Raw genomic sequence first — 24,660 nt, 5'->3', positions numbered from 1 at the left:
AAGCAGCGCAGGGGGACAGCGAGCGGGACAAGCGGGGACAAAACGAGAAATAGCGACGGGAGAGAGCTGGGGAGGGGGTTTGGGCCGGTGTGGGGCGCGGGCGCCGGGGGCTCGTCCCTCTCCTCAGCTGTCCCGAGCCGCCAGGAGCCGCGGGGAACAGCAGCGTGTGGGGTCGGCGGAGAACGAAGCTCCTTCAGAGCGAGATCTTTCGGAAATAAACGAGGTGTCGAAAAGAGAAAAAGGAATTGAGAAGTTGGTTTTTTGAGGGTTTGACTGTGAGCAGTTGACAGACAGGGATAAAAGGCTAAAGGATAATGCAAGTTTCACACTTGTTTTTTTTTTTAAAGATCTTGTAAAAATGCGCTGATTTCTGCAGGGTGGTGGTTTATAGCATGAGTTAAATTCTGTATGTACAGCGGGGCCAAGCCGTTATCTCGAAGCGACTGTAATTCTGCATCGGCAGGTATTCCTGTTCAGTACTGAAGTGCAGTTGCCCGTGCTTTATCTGCCCGTTTCAGGCATGAGCACCGCCAGCCCCTGTGGTGTCTGGATTTGTTGTTGGTCTTACATACTGTAGCGCTGTTATGTGCATCATAGGTCATCATGTGGCCTTGGGTTGATATTTCAGGGTATTTTGGTTTTAAATAGCACAATTTATTTGGTGCAAGAAACTGACAAATATAATGCCCATCCTATTTAAATCAACCAAATTGTGTGCTTACCTAAAAGAAAAGGTTGAGAGTTTTAACTCTTTTTTTTTTTTTTTTTTTCTTCTGATCTGTAATTGTTATAGAGGTTTAGGTGACTGTTGCAATTCAGTGGAGAAGGTATATTACAGCTATCTAGGATGTCAGGACTAGTGATAGTTACTGCTCCCTAGTGTACTGCATTTGGTTATGAATTCCTTAAGGGTAAGTTACAGGAATATGGTAGAAAAAAAGCCTTACCTCTCTTGCCGTGCCTAACTTCCTCTCTTCTGGACTTCAGTGTCAATTGTGCTGTAGATGAGTATCAGAATATGTCTCTTTGTAATTACTCTGGGTAACTCAGGAGTGAGGTATAGATGTAGCGAAAGAGCCTGCTGGAAGTGGGTGGTGTTGAACACACAGATCTACGGAAGCAGTGTAACAGAAGTATTCCTAATTCCACATCCTTTGAAAATTCCATTAAAATATTTTCCATGGCAGATGTATAGTCTCTTTTTTTCATATGGAAGTAGAGAAAAAAGGACTGTTACCTGCACTCTTTAAGTTACATCCTTTTAATAATGAAAGTGGATCTTTTTCACTCATTTGGACAGAATTTGTACTAAATTTTGTCATCAGTGGGTGTGAAAGTGTTTTGTCACAAATCTTAGAGATTGTACCGCAGAGTTGTACCATAGTAGTCATAATTTTGTTCATCAGAAAAGGACATGTGTATACCTTTGAGGATACACAACTCTAATTTACTGACATCTGAAGTATTTTTAAGAAACCAGTATTGCAACTGAAAGTTTAAACCTTTAAACTGTGAATTCTGTTTTAGATGGCAAATTGTTATCAGATGATGTTACACATTATGTTGTCCCTGACTGCAAGGTTGTTCAAGATTACCTCGAGATTCTGGAGTTTCCGGAGCTGAAAGGTATTATTTTCATGCAAACAGCATGTCAAGCTGTGCAACATCAAAAAGGGCGCAGGTACTTATCCTATAATAACTTATTTTAATTAAGATTGAAGTAAAGAGACTAACTTGGTAAAATGTGTATTGAAGCACAGTAACCCAGGAAAAGTCAGCAAATATACTGTGCTTAGTTTGTTTTTAGGTCTTTGAAGTGTCTTAGTATAATTTTAAAGAAGGGAAAGAACTGTGATCCCTTGTGATCCGTGGAGATCAATGCCTGTCATAATTTTCACTTGATAGGAGTAATAGTAAACCTGTAGCATTATTAACTAATCAGATTGCTTCTGACAGGAGTTAAGGAGATTTTGCAGTAACTATAGGTCATGTTCCACGACTAGATTATGGACATGTTTTTGGTTTGCTGTATTAAAAACTTAGCACCTGTCTTTGGGGAGCAGTTAATACTATTAGATGGTACTTACCTTGCCAGACATTAACCTATGTATTGCCATGGCATATAAGAGCACAGTGTGCTATCAAGGTCTTCCTATATTTCTAAAGCATAAACACCTTTGAAGAAATAGCTCATGTCCCAGAAGTGACAAAATAAGTTCCTGAACACTTACGATGTTTTGTGGGGCTCATTGGAAAACAAATATGTTTAAAAATCAGAAGCATTCATAGGGGAAGTTCGAAAAGCTTGCTTACAGATGATGTTTTAGGTTTTGTCATCAATGGTGTAACTTAATGAATGCATTTCTTTGTGCACGACAGTACTTTTCCTTGAGTTTTTCAGCTGTACTTTAATCTGGAGTTAAAATAGCATTACAACAAGAAAGCACAAGACTGTATTTATCTTTTTCGTATTCCAGACAGTACAACAAGTTACGAAATCTAGTAAAGGATGCCCGTCATGACTGTACTGTGTTTGCTAATGAATTCCACCAGCATTCTTATTTGCCAAGAGAGAAGGGAGAATCCATGGAGAAATGGCAAACCAGGTTTGTTTTCAGTTATGTAGTACTATGCTCGACAACATCGTGACACTGTGTTTAGGAGTATTAGCATGCATTGGGTACGTGAGAGTTGTACTCTTGCTCTGCTCAGCTCTGGAGCAGTTCACAATAACTGAAAGTCTAGATTGTCCTTTTGTGATTAAGACTGTCAACATTGGTTTCTTAGGAAAACAGACAAAAATGTACTTAATTAAATGCAATCATGCTAAAGAAAAAGCTGGATCATTTTAAAGTTACAGAGCCATTTTAAAGAATGCTTTAGCGTAATAAATAGATTGCGCACACCTTATTGGACTGTTAGAGTAAGTGTTTGATACCCTGCAAACACCACAGCGTTGGAGTCTTGTCAGGTCCAACTTGCTTTTTACAAACTTTCACTGAGAGGAACAATATGTTATGTTGCAGCTAGGACACAAGTGGAGGTACTGGGGAGGAAGCATTTTATTTTCCTCTGTTCTCTCAGCGCTTATGTATTCCACGTAAAAAATTTTGCAGATATAAGGTTTATGTAGCTTGGTGTATATATCTCAAAAGTATGTGTGTTAAACCAAAATCTCATTTATACAAAGCCTGTGAATGTCTTGTGAGTAGCAAATGAGATACGCCAGAAATCTTATTTCAAACTTTGCTTTTCCAGGAGTATTTACAATGCAGCAGTCTGGTATTATAATCACTGCTTGGGTCAGATGCCAGTTGTTATGGTAACAGAAGATGAAGACGCTATCAGGCAGTACGGAAATGAAACAGAAGGAGTGTTTGTGATTTCCTTCAAGGTAACATGCCAGAAAAACAGAAGAAGGTTTCCTTTATGCTGCATCAAAATGATGAAGCAAGTACATTAAGGCCCAGTGTATAGTGCAAATCATTTCAGAGTTTACGTTTAAGAAGACTGATGCTGACTCATGTCTTCATTTATCAAAGAAAGCAAAGATGTCAGTCATGGGAATGTAATAAAAAATGGTGGCAGTGAGCAAACCAGAGAACTGAAAAGAAAACCAGCAGCTCTAAAGACAGAGGTCATCTTTCTTAGGAGACCTTTTCATTGTTTTCCTTGTTTTTAAAGAATTTGGCTTTGATGAACAGATGAGTTACCTCAGCCAGCTGTCTAAATCTGCGGTGCAAGCAGTCCGTAAGCAGCTGTGGCCTAAATATCCATCAGCATTATTCTGCCAGTTTACTTGAGCATTGACTACTCAGGAGAGAGTGATGCATGAGAAGATAATTCATTCTTCGTTTAGTTGTTGATCTCTGCTGCTGCTTGTACTCAGCAGGATATGTGGATGGGATGTTTATGTGTAGCTGTGGAAGGATGTTCAGTAAAAACAGGACCAAACAGATAAAGCTATATAAAAATTATGATGCTTGTTTTTTTTTCATTGCTACAAGGCAATGGAAGGTGGCCCAAATGTAGCGTACAAAATGTTATAAAAAGTGTAAAAATAATAGTGGGTTGCCAGTTTGATTTTTGTGCTGTGTCACTTTACAAGAAGTACGTAGCCTGGATGGGGTGTATTGGCAGTAAAAGTTTGTAGCATCTTGATAGGATAGGATAGGATGCTATCTTAACAGTCATGCCTCCTTCGTTGTGTTTAGCAGGTGAGTTGGGTTGAATCCAGAACAAATCTGTGGTGTTTAGAGCAGACACCTGGAAGTGCTGTTTGAGTGTAGCATACGAGACAGTTCTTGTCCATTATGGGCTTTCCAAATGCACTGTTAAAAGATCAGAGACCTCTAAATACTTTCATGTTTGTTTATATATATGTGCATACAGAATTACTTGGATAACTTTTGGCCTGACTTAAATGCTGCCCATGAACTCTTTGACTCTATACTTCAAGCTCGGCGTGAACGGGAGAGTGAAAGCCAAGAAAACAAAGGAAAAGAATATCCTGAGCACTTACCTGTGGAAATACTGGAGGCTGGGATCAAATCTGGAAGATACATACAGGTAATTTGCTATAAAGAGAGAGTACAGAGAACTGCAGTCTTGTGCTAGGTATGTTTAGTTGCCTGAATTAGACTGATTATATAAAGAAATATTGCTGTAGTGGAAAGAGAGAGAGAAAACAAAAAAGAAAGAATAACAGGATGGAAGGGTTATTAGTCTCAAAATATTTCCCCTACTTCATCTTGTGAACACGTGGGGTTTTTTCTTCTTGGAGAAGGAAGAATGAGAATTTGTTATTGAGGATCTAAAATTTGCTATGGATTTTTCTACAGTTTGGTAGGTGGTACACCTGTAAAGTGAGAAACTAGGTGTGATGTGAAGCAGCTATATCATTCTTCAATAAAAATAATGCTGCATGAGGGCAGCATTTCTTACTTCATTTGCACAGACATCTCTCAGTCAGTGGAATTAATTTACAGTTTTATGGCTGTTCAGGGCCTTAATGTGGATCGTTGGTGGAACAGTGTCGCTTTCTTAAAAATAATTTAAAGAATTAGAGGTCGTAATTTGTCCCTTTCTTGACAGTTTCAGCAGTGAGGTAAGAATAGAATATGAACAGAAAGACTGAGGTTTTTCTTTCTTGTAGGAATAACTCCAGATTCCATACTATGGCAGGCAGCAAAAGTCATCTTACCCTGCCTGCGCTTTGAACAGAAGGGCCTGTTCCAGATTATAATTAAATTGAGCATTTAAAAGAACTAACTTACTATTCTTTTCCAGAAGTGAGTACTTAAAAGTTCTGCATTGTACATTCTCCACCTGTAGAGAGAACAGTTGTGTTCAAAATAACCTACATATCAATAAAAACTACTAACTTATGTAAAAATACTTGTAAACCCCCAAATTTTATACTTTAAAGTTGGCTATTTAGAGGTGTGACTGTTTCATTCTGTTCATCTGTTTGTTATTTTGTTTTAGGGTACACTGAATGTCAATAAGCACAGAGCACAACTGGAAGCTTTTGTTCGACTTGAGGGATTTGGCAGCAAAGAAACAGGTGAAAAGACAAGGAGAGGATTTCCTCAGTGCCTTTTTGACACTGTCTCTGCTTTTTACGTGAAGCTGTGTAGCCATATCTATGTAACTGTTCAGTTATTAAACGAGATGAAAGCTAGGATTCTGTGATGCTTGGGTTTTTTTCATGGGCCAGAAAGGAGGCTGAAGATTAACCCAGAGGGTGGGTCTCATGAGAAATCAATACCCTTCATCTCCTCCTTCCTCTTTCTTGGTACCTTTGGCCATGTTTTGAACTCTTGTCCTGCTAACAGGTTTCCCTAGCCCTTTTCTCACGTTGAATACTGATGCAAATTTTTATCTCTGAGCTTCGCTCTCACTTCAGATGACCACTCTTGTGACTGAAATAACTTTTTGCATAGATGTTGGCAGGGTTAGGAAGCTGGTCATTGTGAAGATAATAGGAAAAATGCCTTTTGGATCAGATTGGAACACCAGTGTTGTCTTTCTGGTATGAGTTAGTAATAAATAGCTTTGAAGGAACAGCCCATTATCCTTGCACAGATCTACTGTCCCAGCTTTCACTAATAAGTACTTTTGAATAAGTACTTCCTGTGGCAGACCCTGCAGTCAAACCAGTGTTCAATACATTAATTGTTTTTATTAAAACTTGTTTTATCCTGGACCCTGCCGAGAATCCTGTGGCTTCCACGATTTAACGGTGTTGTGTACTTTCAAAGCTGCTGCCTACGAACAATGAACTCGTCCTAGCCTGTGCTCCTTTTAATCCAAGAGTTCACTTACAGAATTGCTTAATATCTCATTTTAAAAAATGAAAAATGAGGAAAAGGTTTTAATTTTCTTGCAATATTCATTACTTGCCAGTAGTCCTTTTTGGAAGAAATCATATTGCAAAAGTAATTTTTGTCATTTCAGCAGAATGCTGCCAAGAGTGGAGGGCTTTGAATTTCTTAGCAGTTTATAGTTCCTGTTTATTTTAAATTTAGATCTTCAAAGTGACATCCTTATTTACGGGGCCAAAGCTCGAAATCGTGCAATCCATGGTGATGTCGTAGCTGTTGAGTTACTACCTTCGCCTGAATGGAAAGGAAGGACTGTTGCCCTTTGTGAAAATGAGACTGAGGATAAAGCACCTGCAGACACCACCGGTGACCCTATGCCCACAGGTACAGTAGATGGCGTGAGATAATGTTTTGTTAAGATCACCTCACTTCCTTGGCCTGAGCTGTGTTCTGCTCTTCGTTATATAGTCCCTTCCCTCAATTTCTGTGATTGGCACTTTTTTTGCACCATAGTAAATTTGAAGTGCTTATCCCAAATCAAAGCATTCTAATATATCCCAACAAAAAGGCCACTAGATTCTTTTTATATGTGAATCCCCCTTCCTTTTTGTCTTGAATTTCATTCTCAGAAATAGCTGAATTATTTTAATCTTTTTAAAGTATTGGGTTTGGAATACTTTGCCACCCAAACACATGCTGTCCTCTATATAGCTCTACAAGAGATGAACTGCTGTTCTAATATAGACTGATTTATCAGAGTGAGCACTCATGTCCTGCACGATCCCTGTTGATTATAAAGAAAGATAACAGCATCCTTTTAATTCCTTGATGACAAATAATATTCAAAATGAAAATTTTTTTTGTTAGATGAAGAAGTATCCAGCTCCCATTACAATGTGACATGCCTATGTTCCATGGGAACTTAGAGTCTTATTTGAAAATATTACTCTGCAGGTATAGCTACATCTTAAAAGTTTGCTGAGGTCAGAGTTAAAAGCTTTAGGAGGTTAATTCTTCTCCTGCAAGAAAATGCTGTTTGATTTTGATCTTTGCTGTTAACAATTTTTCTGTATTTTTTTACTAGAATTGGCCGCATTTCAGTAGTAGTGGGGCTCTCTCTGAATAATTTATGTACTGTATCAATTGGAATCTACACAGCGAAGTTAGTCTCCACATAAATAAAAGCTCATTAAAATCTGTCTGTGCCAACAATTTGTAACAAACTTGTATTGTTGCCTGCATACCATATGTTAGCAATTGTCATACAGCTTTCTGGACACAGTTCACATTACAAAACAATGAATCTTCTATACCTCCCTTGTCTGTGCTTTCCTGTTCCTAACTCTTTAATGTACAGCCAACAATGTTCCTTATTAAAAGGTAAAGTTGTTGGAATCATTCAAAAGAACTGGAGGGATTACGTGGTCACTTTCCCCTCTAAAGAAGAGAGCCAGTCCCAGGGCAGAAACGCTCAGAAAATCCTTGTTACACCTTGGGACTACCGAATTCCCAAAATCCGGATCAGCACCCAGCAAGCTGAAGCATTACAGGTAATTTGACAGAATTATTTCTCTATTCTGTGTTCCTACAAAATTGTGCAGGTGTTACATGCTTTAATTATGTTTTCCTTGGCAAAAACGTGGGTAAAACTATTAATAAAGTTAAGTCTGTGAGAGTAGTTCCATTCTGCCTTGAAGGAGTGTGTTCAATTCCTGTCCAAACCGCGTCAGCTTCAGGTGATAAAGCTTATTTGAGGTCAGAATTTGGGCCACAGTCCAGGTACCCTGAGCATTTATATACTGCTTGCTTTGTGTTTTTTCTGATAAATTTAAGGTTATATTAGGGGTATACATTGTAACAGCCCTTGTGGTGGTATTGGATCTATGGCTATGTATAACTCCAATGAAAGTAGTAAGGAGAGCTTTGCAACAGATAATGAATGGTGGTGATTAGCCTGCCATTGCTGTAGGAAGAGGAAACATGGTTTTGTTCATTCCTAGCCACCTTTACCTTGTCATGTTAAGTACTTCTTCACAGTCAAGAAGGAAATTCCAGTCATGTCTTTTCTGGTATAAGAATATTTGTGTACATCTCTGTTTTGCTTTTATTTGTATATACTTTAAGATAGACATTCTCCGTATAGTGACCCCAAACTGGTCTTTGATCAGGAAATAAATGTAATTCTCAGTATTTGTTTGGATGCTTCTCATTGCGGATTTCTTTTTCCTTTCTATAAAGTTTTTAGAGTTGCCAGTCTCTCTGGATAGCACTGTTTGCCCTGAAGGAGTATTTCCATTGATTTCTTGTCACGAACGGATTGCTGTTCTAACAGAATTGTCTTGCTGCAGGACTATAGAGTTGTTGTGCGTATTGATTCCTGGGAGTCGACGTCTCTATATCCAAATGGACACTTCGTGAAAGTTCTAGGAAGAATTGGAGATCTTGAGGGGGAAATCGCAGCTATTCTAGTGGAGAACAGCGTTTGCGTTGCCCCCTTCTCAGAAATCCAGGTTAGTCTTTGTGATTAGATCCTTGTTTTTCTGTTGATTTCCAGGGTCTTGTTTCTCAAAGAGGGGGACCCTCTTACAGCTGAGTGTCTTAGTTGCCAACAGGTTTTTGAAAGGTGAAAACTATTTCCAGGTTATTTTTCTGGAATTATTTTTGGATCAGAGCTTCTACAGATACTATACATTTTCAAGTCAAGAGTGATTTAAAGACAATATGTTTGCTATGAGGAGAAGAATACAAACTCTTAATTCTAATGTGAGGTAGACTTTTAAGATATTACTGTCTTTAATATGTATTTATGGTACTGATAATAATGGCCTGGAACTACTGAAATTATTGTCTTAAATCTTTTTGTCGTCAACCAGGAGAGGAACCAGCTCTCATAAATAAGTGTTTTGATTATACCTTTGATTAATTAAAAGAAAAAGAATGTAAAAACCAGTATAGACTGGTGATGTTTGCCAGGGCTACAGTATCACCACAATAATATCAGTTGTTAGTCATATGTGTAGCATTCTTTTCAGTTCTGTCTCATACTTTCTGTGGAGTAAATGTAATAGACTGGCTTGGAAAATGTAAGGAAAGACTAATTTGTCTAGGATGAAAAAGTACACGAAATAATTAACGGAGTGGAAAAGGAAAAGCTAATTAAATCTCATTTCTTGCCGCCTTTTTGTATGTTCATCAATAATGTTTTTGTACAGATGAGTGAAATGCCAGCGAGTTCTTCAAAGAATCCATGGAAGGTGAATCCAGGGGAGGAAAAGAAACGTCTCGACTTGAGAGATACACACTTGATATTCAGCATTGACCCAAAAGGCTGCGAGGACGTGGATGACGCGCTCTCTGTCAGAACTCTGCCTAATGGGAATCTGGAGTTAGGTGTCCACATTGCAGACGTAACCCATTTTGTAGCAGCAAATTCTTACACTGATGTTGAGGCCAGAGCAAGGTAAATTATTTTCTAAAAATTGGAGAATTTATGGAGCTTAGAAGTTTGTGATGTGATAGCCTAAGGAAACATTGGAAGGAAGGAAACTTTTATTAAAACTAACATATAACTAATGGTATCCTGCTTTTATTTGGATACAATAGGCCTGCTGGGGACGAAACTGCTTTCTGACCTAGTGCTTCACCCTTTTACTCTGAAATTGCTCTTTTCCACAAAGTTAGGATTTAAGTTTATCTTTCCCTTATCACTACTGTTTGCTCTGTATCTCTTTTAACATTTGTGGTTTGAAGTATTTACAAAACACTTGTTTGCATTCCAGGGGAGATGAGTCTTCGCACAGAATGTAAAACACCCAGAAATGGAATGAAGTCTTATAGGAATTTAATTCCAGAGCTTTGGCAGTCTTATGTTTTAATATTCAGTCTTGTGTTTTAATATGCCAAATGCTCTGGGCTTTTTTTCTGTTACTACCACTGTTTTGAACTTAAACTGACAAATCATTTTATGAAATATTTTCTTTGTAGATGCAAAGAAATGTGAACTGTATAGCGAGCAAAGATATTTAGTATAGCTGTTAAATGACCTTTTCTTAGCTGAGTGTATTTCGTACAGCCCTAGTTCTGGTGGTAAGCGCAGTTGAAGATACCGAGGATGGCAAATTTAGGCTTGTGCTCTACAAGTAGTTATTTAAATAATTTGACTTTGGTATTGCACATGTGTGGGTTCTGTAAGAATAACCTTTTAAAATCATGCTGTCAGTTTTGTTTTGGTGAAGTTACGCATATACCGCAAGCTGCTCGGGAGGTACACACCAGTTAGTGCTTGTGAGAAGCACAGTAAATGTATTTTATTCCTCAGGGCAACAACTTATTATTTAGCGGATCGTCGTTATGACATGCTGCCCTCTGTCCTGAGTGCCGACGTATGCTCTCTTCTAAGTGGAGTTGATAGGTAAGAAAGATTTTGCGTAGTAACTGCTGATGCACTTGCTCTTTGAATTATTTGCTACTATTTGTACGTGAAGTAGTTGGGAGTCACAAAAAGCTGAAATACAGTTTTAGACAATGACTATCTCGTCCTCCAAGAATGTTCACCCAAACCCTTAGCAATTTGTTTTGTATTTAAACAGCAACCTAAAGGTGAAGGCATCTTTGTTCTTCACTTGCTTTTTCACATGGGTTTCAGTCTGGAGTGCATGCACCCATGTGAACAGTCACCTTTTTTACTATTGCCCTGTTCCTCCAACATGCTGTTACCCCGTTTGATGACAGTTTACAGGGTATGTTGGCTGCCTGGCATGAGGATATGCAGAGTGTAGATATGTTCACTGTGGATGCATCTAATAACATAAAAATGAATAGAAATAACTACTGCAGTGTAGCTGTGCTTTAAAATGTGGCCATGTATCTTAGGGGCACTCTGCCCACTCACGAGGTGGACTGGAAATACTGCTGATGTAGTTGGTCCTCATTTGTTAAGTTTTGTGATACATGAGACTGAAGGCCAAGTGCATTAATTAGTGGCATTGCTGAGCACTGGTTTGTTTTATGAAAAGATATTTGCAGTAAAAAAAAAAAAAACAAAAAAAAACCCCAAAAAAAAACCGCTGAATGAAACCTGTACTTTTGTAATAGTTGGATGTGCTTCAATGATAGTTTGAGTCAACGAGAACTATTTCTATAATTGTGATCTGATCTTTAAGGTATGCTGTAAGTGTCCTGTGGGAGCTAGAAAAAGAGTCCTACGAGATGCTGAGAGTCTGCTACAACAGAAGCATCATTCGATCGGCGTACAAGCTGGTTTACGAAGCAGCACAGGGATTATTAGATGGAGACACAAGTGTTGTTGCTGATATCCCGGAACTGGAGAACTTGGATGACGGAACCAGACAGAAGAAGTTGGCTGAACTGGTCTGGGCAATATCAAAACTCACCGACATAGCTCGACACGTTAGAGCAAAGCGTGACAGCTGTGGTGCTCTGGAACTAGAAGGGGTAGAAATCCGAGTGCAACTGGATGATAAAAATAATATCCATGATCTCATCCCCAAGCAGCCGCTGGAGGTGCACGAGACTGTAGCAGAATGTATGATTCTTGCCAACCACTGGGTGGCAAAAAAGATTTCAGAAAATTTTCCTCATCAAGCTTTGTTGCGTCGACACCCTCCACCACGACAGGAATTTTTTACTGAACTTCGAGAATGTGCCAGTGCCAAAGGTTTCTCAATAGACACACGGTATCTTTTATTACTTATCTTAAGTACTTTAATTAAAGTTAAGCAGTTAACTATTTGGCTATGTTACCGTCACAGTTCTCAGTATCAATGTTAATAGACAGTGCATAGTAATTCTGAAAAAAAATTTACCATAACCACTCTGTAAGTGGGAGATGATGTTCTAAATGAGAGAGGCTGCCTGCATTCTGCTGGCTGGGCTGAAAATATCTGAATAATTTTACACCTACCCAGAAAGAATTTGCTCAGTCACTGTGTAGTGGTTAAGCTCTGCAATAGCCTTGTTTGCATCATTGTTCCTGTAATAGTCGTGTAAGAGAATACATGTTCAAATCAAGTTCATTCTCTGCAATAGAGGCATTTGAAGTGACTCAATCCAATTCAGAATTATTTTGTTAAGATACTGAGAAGGCTGTGAGCTTCATCACATTGGGGGGCATCATTTCTGGGCCTCACGGAGTGTGAAGGGCATCAGTGGTGCCTCCTTTTACTTGGATGTCACCTTGTCCCATGGCTGCTCTCCTGTACGGAACAGGATTTGGACCAGCTACCATCTTAGTACCACACAGAAGCGGGTTTTGCTCCAGTCCTTAGTTCTTCAGGCTGCAGAAGACAGGCCTGTTGGTGAAAACTGGGGATTTTTCTGAACATTTTTCTAGAGCAGAGCCGTTATTAAACTGTGTTGAAAGTTTTAATATCATTCTGCTTGTCATTCATATTTTCTAACTATTGATCAGTTTTATGTGCTTTTGTATGCTATTTTTAACTATAAGGTATTATGATCAGGGATAGCATAGTTTTTTCAGAATTAACACTTTTTTGACAGTTCTAACAAGGCATTGGCTGAATCCCTGGATAAAGCAAATGACCCACTGGATCCAATTGTAAATAAACTGCTGCGATCTATGGCCACTCACGCGATGTCTAATGCATTGTACTTCTCAACTGGCTCCTGCCCTGAGGAAGACTTTCATCATTATGGTATCTTGTCCCTTTATTTTTTTTGTGCTACTCCTGTTGTTATTTCTGAACTGTTGGCAGGAGGCAGTTGGTTGGTTTGAGAGCTTAACAACGCTTTCTTTTTTATCTGTAGGACTTGCCCTAGAGAAGTACACTCATTTCACTTCTCCGATCAGAAGATATGCTGATATTGTAGTCCACAGGCTCTTGACGGCAGCAACTCTGGATGAAACTAAAGGAGATGCTAAGGATTATATATTCAGCAATAAGGATCTTCAGGAATTGTGCAGACACATTAATAACCGAAACCGGGTAAGATGGGCATTGTGCTTGTCTCTGTATGTTTGTACCCAGCCCAACAGAATGGGATACCTGTCCCGACGGCAGTTTTTGGGTACTACAGTGACACAGTATCACTCATTTTTATTGATAATGCTTTGTTGTTTTTTTTTTTTTTACTTAAATATCAGTTTTCTTCTGAGAGTGGTAATGAAAGTAACTTCATACCTCACCTGTACTACATGTAGGATTTCCTTTTAGATGGAATTTTTCTAGGGGACAAGTAAGGGATTAAGTAATGGGAAAAATAAACTATTAAAATTGAAGCCAAACAAGCTCACTGAAATATTTATTTAGGTGGGTTTGTCTTCTCTTCTTGTGGGGGGTGCTTGCAGGCAGCCCAGCGTGCTCAGAAGCAGTCTACTGAACTCTTCCAGTGCATGTACTTCAAAGACAAAACCCCAGAAACAGATGAGCGCTGTGTAGCAGATGGTGTTATTTACTCCATTCGAACAAATGGGGTGCTTGTTTTTGTACCAAGGTGAGTTGATTAGAGTTCAGACTGAGCTTAAAGATAAGACATGAGTGTTTAGTACTAGAGTGCTGTGAGGACACCTGTTCCTTGAGAAAGTTAACTCCCTCCCCCCTGAAACTACACTGCTGTTAGGCTCTTCTCAGTACCTGTCTCTCAGCTCAGCCTCTGATCCATGGTAGTAGAAAGCAACTCCTGCATGAAGCTTTTTAATTTCTGAGCTTTTAAATCTGTATTTTGAAATATATTAAATGTGTTCTGCTTGTGTTATAAATTGACTAGGGAATGATGTAAGATGGCACTAGTCCCTGTAGAACTGGAGAGCACTGCCTTTTGTAAGACACCAATACCCTGGACTTGCACAAACACAGCCAGGGGCTGCTGGACCCTGGCCCCAGGCTGAGCTGGGATATAAACCAGCTCCATGCAGGCCTCTCGCCTCCAGCATTCCCCCTGGCTGGGCTTGGAGGTGTGGCTTAAGAACCAAGAAAGGCTGCCTGCCTGCCAGAGAGCCCAGTGCCAGGACACTGCTGCTCTCTAACTCCTTTTCACTGCAGAACTGCCCCCTCACTGTGCTGTCTGGAATAACCTGTAGCACTGCTGGAATTCCATCAGCTGGCCAGTCCAGGCTCCACCCAACAGAAGATAATGGATCACTGCCTGTATTGTACTTTTGCTTTGGTGCTTTCAAAACACTTCAGTCACTGTCTTCATGCTGTTTTCATAAATTCTATAGGTTTGACAATGCACAGCAGAGTCCCCGAAGCAGCATTATCAGACCAGAATGTTTGCCCCTTTATGTTGCTTTCATATAATCCTAACTAGCCCTTTGTTGGTTTCAAATTTACGAGAACTGATAAGGGTGAAAATTGTTAGAGCTAATCGGCTTTTTTGTAGGTATGGAATCAAAGGCGCTGCATATATGAAAAACAAAGAAGGCTTAGTCATCTCCTGCCAAGGTGATAGGAGCTGTGAGTGGAAGCCTGGATCACTTCATCGCTTTCAGAATAAAATTACTTCCACTACAACTACTGGAGAATCAGTTACATTAAGCCTTTTTGATCATATTACAGTAAGTATTTAATCTGAAGGAAGTAAAAGGAAATAGCACCATCAGAAATAAAATAATTTTTATATTGCTTTTAAGGTGAAAATACTTGTGCAGACTTCCCGCTGCCACGCTGACACGATCAAGCTTGAAATAATGAGGAATGCACCATACCAGACTTCAGACACCGACATTTCCCAGAAGAATTTTCAAGTGGCGAAATCCGACTTAGTAAAAGAAGTCAGTCAGTCTGCAGAAGCAGCCCAGCGTGCCCAGGAAACAGCAAGAGTTGAAGTGATTGATGAGGACTATCAGGAGTACTGCCAGACCAAGGGCCCCAGCTTATACCAGCTGCTGGAGGAGATCAGGGATTTGGCACTATTAGATGTTTCAGCTGACATCAGAACTTGAACGATAACCCAGCACCAGCTGCTTGTTGATGTTCTGCTCCTATTTACTGTGTATAAGTACATTTTTTTAAAAAGCTGACTTACTTAAATATTCAAGAGTCCTTTTATTAAGAAACTAAATGTCTATTTTAAAGAATTATTTTTATCTGAGTGTTTAAAGGATTTTATACATGATAAATCTCATCTTCCAGACTAAAGAGTGTGGTGAATTCTTTTAACTAGCATTCAAAAAGTTACTTTTCCATGTTGTCCACAAATTTAAGTTTGTATGACCCAAGTATTTCCTACAGCTGTTGGCTGTCTTCCACTCCAGTTCAGTGAGTTTAACCCATAGCTACAAGGATACAAAAAGCAAACTCCCTCACACTAATCTAGACTACAGAATGTTGGTTCAAATCCCCCAGCTGCACCTGGGGGATAAAACACCTGTTGACATGAACTTCATCGCCGGTAAGTGCTGCTCTTGGCTTAATTCAGTTTGTTACAAAGAGTCTGTACTACTGGAGAGGGCAAGCTCAGGGCTTGTATTCTGATTCTTGTTCATTCCACAGAAGGGAAAAGCTGTTGTGCAAGTAGGGAGGACAAGAGTGTAAGAACAGGATGAAACAGAGCTTCAAGACAGAGAACTGAATCATCCGAAGGAAGATAAAAAACTGATTTGGTCAAAGCCAAAGCATGTTCCCCTGAGGGGATGTACCTGTCTGCAAAGGGATGGGGAAGGGGGGAGGGCCTGGAGTTGGAGCAGCCTCATAAAAGAATTTTGGGTTTGACTTCTGAAATTTGATAGCTTTCATGTTATCAGAAAAAGATACAGGTACTTGATAAGCAAGTTAAAAAAATCTGGGACACCTGTTCAGACATAGCACTACCCCTTATTCTATATACCCTCTATTAAAAACAACCAAACACCACAACTTTAATAGAAACTTCACCTGTCAATATCCCAGTTAATTCAGTTTGACCTCCATTGTAAACAAAATTCCAAAGAGGTCAAAAAACCTCATTAACATTTCCCAAATAATGTTGGGGGAGGTGGAAAAGATATCTCAAATGCCAATGCAGCACTCTGTTCTGTTTACCAGTCTATGGAGCTTCTCTGCAGTTTCAAGAGAAGAAAAGCTCTGTCCAACTATACAGGTATCGTGGTGACAACTTTTATGAAGCTTCTGGAGTCACAGCGGAGAGCCAGCAACATTCCAGTATAATGACAGTACATAAAACATGGGGTCTTTCAGTCGAGAAAGTCATTCAAAGTCTGGGGAATGGTTACTGGTTTCACTGGCACATTCCAATTCTCTATCTCCATCTTCCCCATCTGTAGTAGCCCGAGTGTCTTCGATACGGTCAGGATGCCCCTGAGCAGTGGGGGCATTAAACTCTTCCGAGTAACCAGTGGAGAGCTCTGTTGGAAAAAAAAACAACCAAAACCAAACACTAAAACCAATTTCCTACCAGGAGAAAACACTGTTGTTGTGTGTTTAACTGCAGCTTCTATCACCAGAATCAGGCTGCAGGAAAGCCAATGCCAGAGATGACCAGCAAGTTGAGTTTTATTTCAAAGACAAAAGCTATCACAACTTGGCATGACAACTAGGGAGAGTAGTTCCTACTTAGCTTTGGAGGAGTCTAACTACAGGAACACAGTTTAAATTTGAGAGTTGCACATTTTGCTACTTACTAGTAAAGCAATCACTGCCTTTAAACTGACTCAGCAGCTCAGCTGTACAAGCGCTCAGGGCACTGACCGTAACATTCACACGTAAGTGAGAGACCTGCTCACCATTGTGTTGTGACTGGCTGTTCTGCTGCATCTTTGCTTGCCTGCGCTCCAAGGCCAGCTGCCTGTTCTTCTTGATTCGCTCTTGTTGCTCTTCTGTGAGAGTTGCACCAGAGAGAGAATTGAGATCTTCCGTGTTTCCAGCGCAGGAATGTACATCTTCAGTGGCTGTGTCCAGTCCGTTGCTTTCCCCTCCGCCATCTGGTTAAATATGGGAGGGGGGGGAAGAGGGGCAGAAATTGACACTTTCAACCCAGAGAGATCTCCTGCCAGGTATCAGTTAAGAGAAGATTTTAAAATCATTTCTACATTCTATATTTTAAAGTTGTATTGACAGCTAAAGATCATTCCATAATCTAGTTTCAATGGGCAATTTTTTGCCTAGGTCCGCACACCTGATATTCAAAGTAAACAACAAATGCTTATAGAGATCCCACCCACAATAACAAGTGGCTGAATTCAGAGAGGCACAGCTCTGTGCACTGAGTTAGCAATCATCAGCTCTGCTTGAATGTTAAAAAGTAAATTCAGGCAATCCCTACCAAAAGGCCAGATAGTTTTCTTCCCACCCCTACTAATACAACACTGTCCTTTGGGAAGTGGCAGGACTAGTTACGGGATTCAGACAGAGGTTCAAGCATAGGCAGTGAATAGTTTTCAATTCAGAGTGCTACTATTATGGAATATTTACTCATCTGCCAACATTAAAAGATGCAAAATGGAGGCAGTCCAACTCCGTTAGACTAACTTCACCCACCAACAGAGAAGCAAAGGACTCGTGCCCAAGGCCAAGCACGCTTGTGCCTTTGTACCACTTTAAGCCTGTGAATAGAGGTTAGCCAACAAGGGTTTGGCTCTTAATGCAACACTCCAGCTGTATTTTTATTTCAAAACTGCAAGATACCTGCTCAAGTTTTTTAACTGAAGACTGACCAGTTGTAGCAGAACACTCACTAACACAGTTCAAGAACATATCAGCACTGCATTTAAATACAAATGTATGGAACCATCGCACAGAAAAATCTGATAGCTCTACAGACTCTGTCGGCAGGAACCATTGGCTTTGCTGTTTGTGGCTGCTGACAGCTGCATTCCACTTCTAGCAAACGCAGCCAACAGTGAAGACAGCCACACGTCACCAACTGCCCAAAGGTCACCCCACAGGTAAGGCAAGGCTTTATCACTGGTTCGCTCATCCCTCTGAGCATCTTCCCCAAGCACTGGCTTGTCTGGAGGCTGACGTTCACGTGAAGACAAACTGGACAATATCCAGGTAATTGTTTCAGGAGAGACTCTCAGTGAAAGTGTGAACACCTGTAAAGGACCTTCGGAATGACTTAAATTCTCTCATTGCTGCTACTAAAGGTCCTGTCAAACTACCAGGTGAACTCTGCTTCCTCTTTTTATAAAAAAAAAAAAAAATCAGAAGTTTATCTAAAAACATCATCTGATTAGGAGAGACTCTTGAATTATCTACTGTTGAATGGCTGAATTTTTATATTAGAAGAAATACTCACTAGTAGCTACACGCCAAGACTGACATATACATGTAACAGTGCCCACAAGCATGAACGCTTTCCCTGTAAAGGACACTGCACCCTGACTGCACTGCCACAGCCTAGCATATAAACAGGACAATGAATCTTCCATTTCTGCGTTCGTAAGATCCAGGAACTCTTCACACTGCACACTCGTGAGAGTACGACACAAACCAGAATGTTCACTTGATAACGGCCGGTTTGGGGGTTTTTTTGGAAGAACGTTGCTAACAATGCTGGTAATAATACCCATTTTCCATTTCCTTTCAGTATACCACACACTATTTTTATATATACATGTACCATTTTAGTTCGAGTACCAGTTCAGTTTTGTAATCTCAAGTCTCACAGAAGCCTGGTTTTAAAATAGAGGGCCCCTCAGCAATTTCTTCTTCATTAGAGAAACATGATCATTAATTTCTGGTCAGTAGGAGGGGAAGTAAAGTAATTGTAAGCATTGAACTAATCAATAAACAGCATAATGAGCATACCTTCATTACTTGCAAAATCTTCATGTAAAATAGGAAGATCAAGTCTAATCCGCTTTAGGCAGGTCTGCAAATGAGAGATTGAAATACTGATATTTCACCTGTTACAATCTTTTGTGCAACACTGATATGTTTTTGATGCTACTCCCAATTTCTCTTTATACTTTATTTCTCAAACAAATACTCCTTTCACTACATGTCTATTTGACCCATAACTTTTAATGCTGTGGATTGTTTTCCTAGTCCTTCATCGATCACCTAGCCAGATGAAGCAGCATTCTTCATGAGCCTTCTTTTGCAGGTTCTAATGTTAAAAACAAGCAAACAAGAAAAACCCCCAAACCAACCAGTTCCAGCACTCTTAAATTACTTTGTTTAAGGATGTCCTGAAAAAAGTCAAAGGCAATTATCTGAAGTACTACTTCAAATAAAGAAAAGTTATCTCTAAATGTAAACTTAACTTCAAATACTGAAAAGCCCTTTTTTAAAAAAAGGAAATTGATTTAAATAACATTATTCTCCTTAGCAGTATGCACAACTTAGTTTTCCTTTGTTGCACAACTGCTCTCCTAAATATAGCTCTTACACCACTCAGTACTGCATGAAGAGAAATCGACAGGAACAATACGTACCTGAACTTCCTTTTTGTTTCCCAAAGACTCTACTCTCTCAATAAAATCCTCAAATTGCAATTTCGGAAACAGTCTATGAGCCCAGTGTTCCATGTGGCGTATGAGTGTCTTCAGGTCCTCTGCCTAAAGCATAGAACAAGACATCCAGCTAGTAAAAGCTGACCAAGTTGGAAAGAGAACAGTAACACTTCTGAAAACATGAAGCATCTGCAGCTTGAACGTCTCTTGAAAATTTAAGTAATAAGAACATGGGGGTAACCTTCCCTTGCACAATCAAGTCTGCGAGTGCAATTTCAAGCTCTGAAAAGAACAGTGATCAGAGTTCAGGAAAGGTATTTGCATATACTCTGTAACATCTGAGAGGCTTCTGAGAAGTTGCCCTTAAGCAACCTAGGACTGAACCCAGCCTGAAAAAAATCCCTGCAGGCACAGCTGGCATTTGTTTTGATGTTCAGAACACACAGAAAAATTTACATCTAAATAACCTTCTCTAGTAAAGATTTTGGCTCAGGTCAGCAGTATGGCCCAGTTTTTTGTGCCTCCAGTTATAAGGAGAAAATTTATACCATTAATGTTCTCCAGAAACAAGAGATGCACAGGCACCCTTGCAAGCGTGCCAATAGTCTAGTGATATTTAAAGAAAAATTAGCTTTGTATGATTAAGTGTATCCAAGACAATGAGACAGTTTGCAGAGAAAATACTGGTATGTCACACTTGTTTCAATATTAGAAACTTTGGGACAGGGCTATCACAACAGCCAGAAGATTTTCACTAACAGGGGATAATGATAATTAAGACAATAAGGCATTCCGGACATAGTAGGCAGTCTTATTAGTCTGCTCCAATTTAAAAAACAAAAAACAAAAAACCTTCTATGGACAATACAGAGTCACAGACATTATATTCTAGTTCTGAAGTAGCAGAAAATAGTTTTAAAATAAAAATATGGGTTTTGTTAAAAAAATCGTGTTTGTTTGTTTTTTCAAACTTGCAACTACAAACTCCAGCAGGGTACATTCAAATACTGTCAGAAAGCTGGCTAACCAGAGTGTAACACCAATTCTCCCCATATCAGATGGGCGGCAATCTATCAAGTCTAGATTAACCTCCCAGGAAACAAAACAAAAGCTCGAAATGACTTACCTCATGCCCCTTACCCTTGAACTTTACGTTGTCAAACACATGTCTTAGGGCTGGAAGTCCTCTTTCTGAAATTAACCTGTTAATAGGAAAAGGGTGAAGTTATTTGAAACCCATACTTCCTTTTTCTAATTAAACAACAAAACAAAAGTCCCACAAGCCCACACAAACAACCTCACATCCCTTTAAATAGCCTAAAGCTACAGAGCTGTATTTGAAAAACGTACAGAATTAGAAGTAGTCTTAACACACAAAATAAGATAAAGACTCTGCAAGACCAAAGATTTTTTGGAAAACTCAAACATATATTTCCCAGTCCAAAGAGCTTTTTTATTTTGATCACATGGAAAGTCAGTTCTAGTGTCTCTACTGACCAAGTAAAAGAGTCAGATGCATGAGCAGAGCACCCACCAGCGGTATCAAGAACTTCATCAATATTCTTAAAACAGAAGAAACTGAAAGCTTCGATTCTTCCCACTGCTTATCAAGAACTTACACCAGTTTTAGTGATAACAGCACAGACGATATTGAAACCTTTCATCTTTATACAGAATTTATCCAACTTGTAAGTCAGGTGTAAGTGTACTTTCAGTAGTACCCTACAGTTACCATTATATTGAGGTTTTATTTTGAAGCACACGTTAATTAAAGAAGGAAATCTACAATACTATGTGTGAAGCAAAAGAAGATGCAGCTGGAAGAGTCCTATGTATGAATAATAAATACTTCTTTAATTTATTAATCATGTACTAAGTCCCAAAGAGACTTCAAGAAAGCTAGACTAGTAATAGCATTACACAGGTAAGCAAGGAATAAAAATGCTGAGACACACCACGCAAGAGGCATTTTCATTTCTAAAACTCTTAATCTTTGACTTGGCTATGACCAAGCAGGGATCACAATAACCTCAATCATTCCCCCACAGCCATACACCAAATTCATCACAGAAAGAAATATTTTGTAAAAAATTACCTCTGGGCATCTAGCTTAGGCATTGGTCTCTTAACCGCTCTCCGTGGAGCCACAGCGGGATCCTTTGTTTGTGACTGCTGGTTTCCATCTGGTTCTGTTGAAGAAAATAACACACTTTAAGCATGTAATCCAAATGACATCAACTAGAATTACATCATGTACATTTTAAGTTTCTACCCTATCAAAAAGGCAATGTCACAAGTACAGTACTCCAAACTTCCGCATATTTCACCTTGCTTCTCCCACAAGACAGACAGGAAATAAATCTGTCTCTTTAAAATATCAACTTTGCTAGCTGTGTTGGTTCCAGCTGGGAGTTAACTTTCTTCATAGTAGCTGGCATAAAGCTATGCTTTGGATTTGTGCTGAGAACAACGTTGGTAGCACACTGATGTTTTAGTTGTTGCCAAGCAATGCTTACATTAAGCCAAGGACTTCTTCAGCTTCTCATCCTGCCCCTGCCTTCCCAGCTTCTTCTCTACAAGAAGCTGGGAAGAGACGCAGCCATGACAGCTGGCCCGAACTGGCAAAAGGAATATTCCATACCGTAAAACATCATGCTCAATATATTAGCCAGGGGAGTTTGTCAGGGGGTGCAATCGCTGCCTGGGGAGTGGCGGGGCATCAGTCACTGGGTAGTGAGCAGCTGCATCACTTGTTTTTCTTGGATTTTTTTTTGTTTTCCTTTTTCATTACAATTAACTATCATTATTACTATGACTATTATTTTTATTTTATTCAATCACTAAACTGTTTTTATCTCAACCCGTGAGTTTTCTTACTTTTTTCCTCTGATTCTCTCCCCCATCGCCATGAGGGGGGGAAGCAGGGGGAAAGGGTGTGAGCAAGCCACTGTACAGTGCTTAGTTGCCAGCTAGCAAAGTAGGAAATTTCCTTTTCAAGGAAACTAATTTTAGAACTTTTATATTGTATTTCTGCTAAGAAATGTATTGAGAGTAGATGCTGCTTCCAAATGTTAAGAAACTCAAATAATCAATAAACATAATTTGACAGGTATGTCCCAAAGTTTCCACTGGTAGATCTGAAAGACAGACCTAAAACACCAGCATCACCTTCAAACAATAGAAAAAGAGGCGATGTGTGACCACAATCAATGTGTCTGAGAAGAACCAAAGTCCATATGCTTTTTGAGTAGGGCCAGCATGCATTATTTGATTGCAGCAAACCACTGCCCATCTCATCTCAGAGCTAGCAATTAGTTATCATACCCATTTCTTGGTTTACTTTTTGTTACTTTGAACATCAGGAATTCAAAAGTTGTTCCTTTCGTGTATCAAGAAATTAAATCTATCCAAAACCCTATCTTCCAGTGAACAGACAAAGCAGGGATCAAGGAAAACATATGTTTAACACTACAGGCAAATATGAGTAGACTAGTTAAATAATAAGTTAAATTAAAATATTTATACTTTCTATTAGCTTGTTCAGTACACAGTAATATCTTTTAAAAAACAAATAATTAAGTTTTACTGTCCTGAACTGTCTTGGATTTTTCCTAGGTCATACAGTCCACAAAATCTACATTCAACACTCTTAGGTATTCCAAAATCCAGGTCATAAAGGGTAACTACAGATCACTGCTGTATAATTATCTTCACCAACATTTTGTCAGAAAAGCTTGAATTTTATAAAGATTCATTTGCCTGCATATCTTCATGGAATATACAAAAACTTTTCCCATTAGTTCAGGAGCATAGAATCAGGAACAATTCAAATTGTCTTCTTATCTACACAAGACTATTTTTACACAGTAAACTCAAGGTAGTGAAATACAACACTAATAATATTGATTTCACAGCATTTCATTGTCTATACTGCAAAATCAGATCTTTAGGGGTCACAGGTGTTCACCTCCATTAGCTTGAGCCCATTCAACATCCTCTCTTCCTGGAGAGTCAGGAGGTGGAAGAGGTGGGAACGTTTCATCTTCTGTATTCTCATAATCAGGAAGATCAAACAAGTTGTTCTCCAAAGGATCTATCATTGCCACGGATAAACTTTTCTTCTCTCCTGCAGGAAATACCAGAAGCATTTAAATAGAAGCAGCAAGAAGAAAAAGCTGCCATGGAAGCAGCTAAATATCAGTTACACACAATGTTATCTACAGCTTTCCCAAGATTCACCAACCAGAAAAAAATACCCTCAGACAAATTAACAGCTTCACTCTCACCAGGCTGAATAAAACAGTGGTTGGCATGTTTCAACTCATCAAAGTTACTCGGGAGTGGCAGGTACAGATCATAGGAATGGAACAAAAGAAATGGATTTCTAACAGAGGCACTTATCAAGACAGCTGTTTGCCTCTCACATCCTTGATTATCAAAGACTAGGAGGGGTGGGGTGATAATTCCAATGACTGGCAGCTTACCCACTCAGAAAGGCGCTCTGGAGGAGGATTCGCCTTTCCCGGCTCCTTAAGCAAAGCTAATTCGAGACTTTAGCACACCAGCAACAACCGGGTTTAGAATGACCCAATCTCACCACAGCAGCGTTCCCAAGGCGCCAGCAACAGCTCGTTCTAAAGGGAAAGTTGTTTCTCAGACGGTTTTAGTCACGAGAGGACACCCCAAGCAGCTCCTTCTACACTGACCTTCGGAGGTGAGCTCCCTGTCCCCGGGCTGAGGGAATGGAAGGCGGGCAGTGAAGGAGCTCCCCAGGGCCCCCAGACCAGACCCTCCACAGGTACCACCCGCCGGGCGCCAGGGAGGCCCCGCGCCCCTCACACCGCCAGAGCAGACCCGGGGCGGGCAGGCACTGCGGAGGGAGCTCTCCCCCACCCACCAGCGATACGGGGGACGAAGAGGGCTTCTCGCCTGCCTCCTCAGGGCAGGCAGATCCCGGCA

General features: G+C 39.8%; 2 protein-coding genes across 2 annotated transcripts; one reads left to right on the top strand and one right to left on the bottom strand.

Annotated features, from left to right (window-relative positions):
- Window positions 1-1,532: 1,532 nt before the first annotated feature.
- On the top strand, window positions 1,533-15,249 carry DIS3L (DIS3 like exosome 3'-5' exoribonuclease). The gene is made up of 16 exons (XM_010083268.1): window positions 1,533-1,681; window positions 2,478-2,606; window positions 3,259-3,394; window positions 4,393-4,569; window positions 5,488-5,566; window positions 6,531-6,710; window positions 7,707-7,876; window positions 8,675-8,836; window positions 9,539-9,786; window positions 10,645-10,737; window positions 11,489-12,022; window positions 12,846-13,000; window positions 13,113-13,291; window positions 13,654-13,799; window positions 14,688-14,862; window positions 14,938-15,249. Exons 1-16 carry the CDS (start codon window positions 1,638-1,640, stop codon window positions 15,247-15,249), a joined length of 2,919 nt encoding a protein of 972 aa, XP_010081570.1. The 5' UTR covers window positions 1,533-1,637.
- A 1,243-nt stretch (window positions 15,250-16,492) lies between these two features.
- Window positions 16,493-23,801, bottom strand: TIPIN (TIMELESS interacting protein). Its single transcript, XM_010083279.1, has 7 exons — window positions 23,669-23,801; window positions 21,797-21,884; window positions 20,828-20,903; window positions 19,684-19,806; window positions 19,055-19,118; window positions 17,029-17,226; window positions 16,493-16,650 (listed from the first exon to the last, which is right to left on the bottom strand). The coding sequence occupies exons 1-7, from the start codon at window positions 23,799-23,801 to the stop codon at window positions 16,493-16,495; spliced, it is 840 nt and encodes a 279-aa protein (XP_010081581.1).
- Between the last annotated feature and the right edge of the window lie 859 nt (window positions 23,802-24,660).

This window comes from Pterocles gutturalis, unplaced genomic scaffold (genome assembly GCF_000699245.1).
Source record: "Pterocles gutturalis isolate BGI_N339 unplaced genomic scaffold, ASM69924v1 scaffold30541, whole genome shotgun sequence".
Classification (NCBI taxonomy): Eukaryota; Metazoa; Chordata; class Aves; order Pterocliformes; family Pteroclidae; genus Pterocles; species Pterocles gutturalis.
Note: the sequence above shows the minus strand (reverse complement) of the source record. Positions and strands in the feature narration are given on the sequence as shown.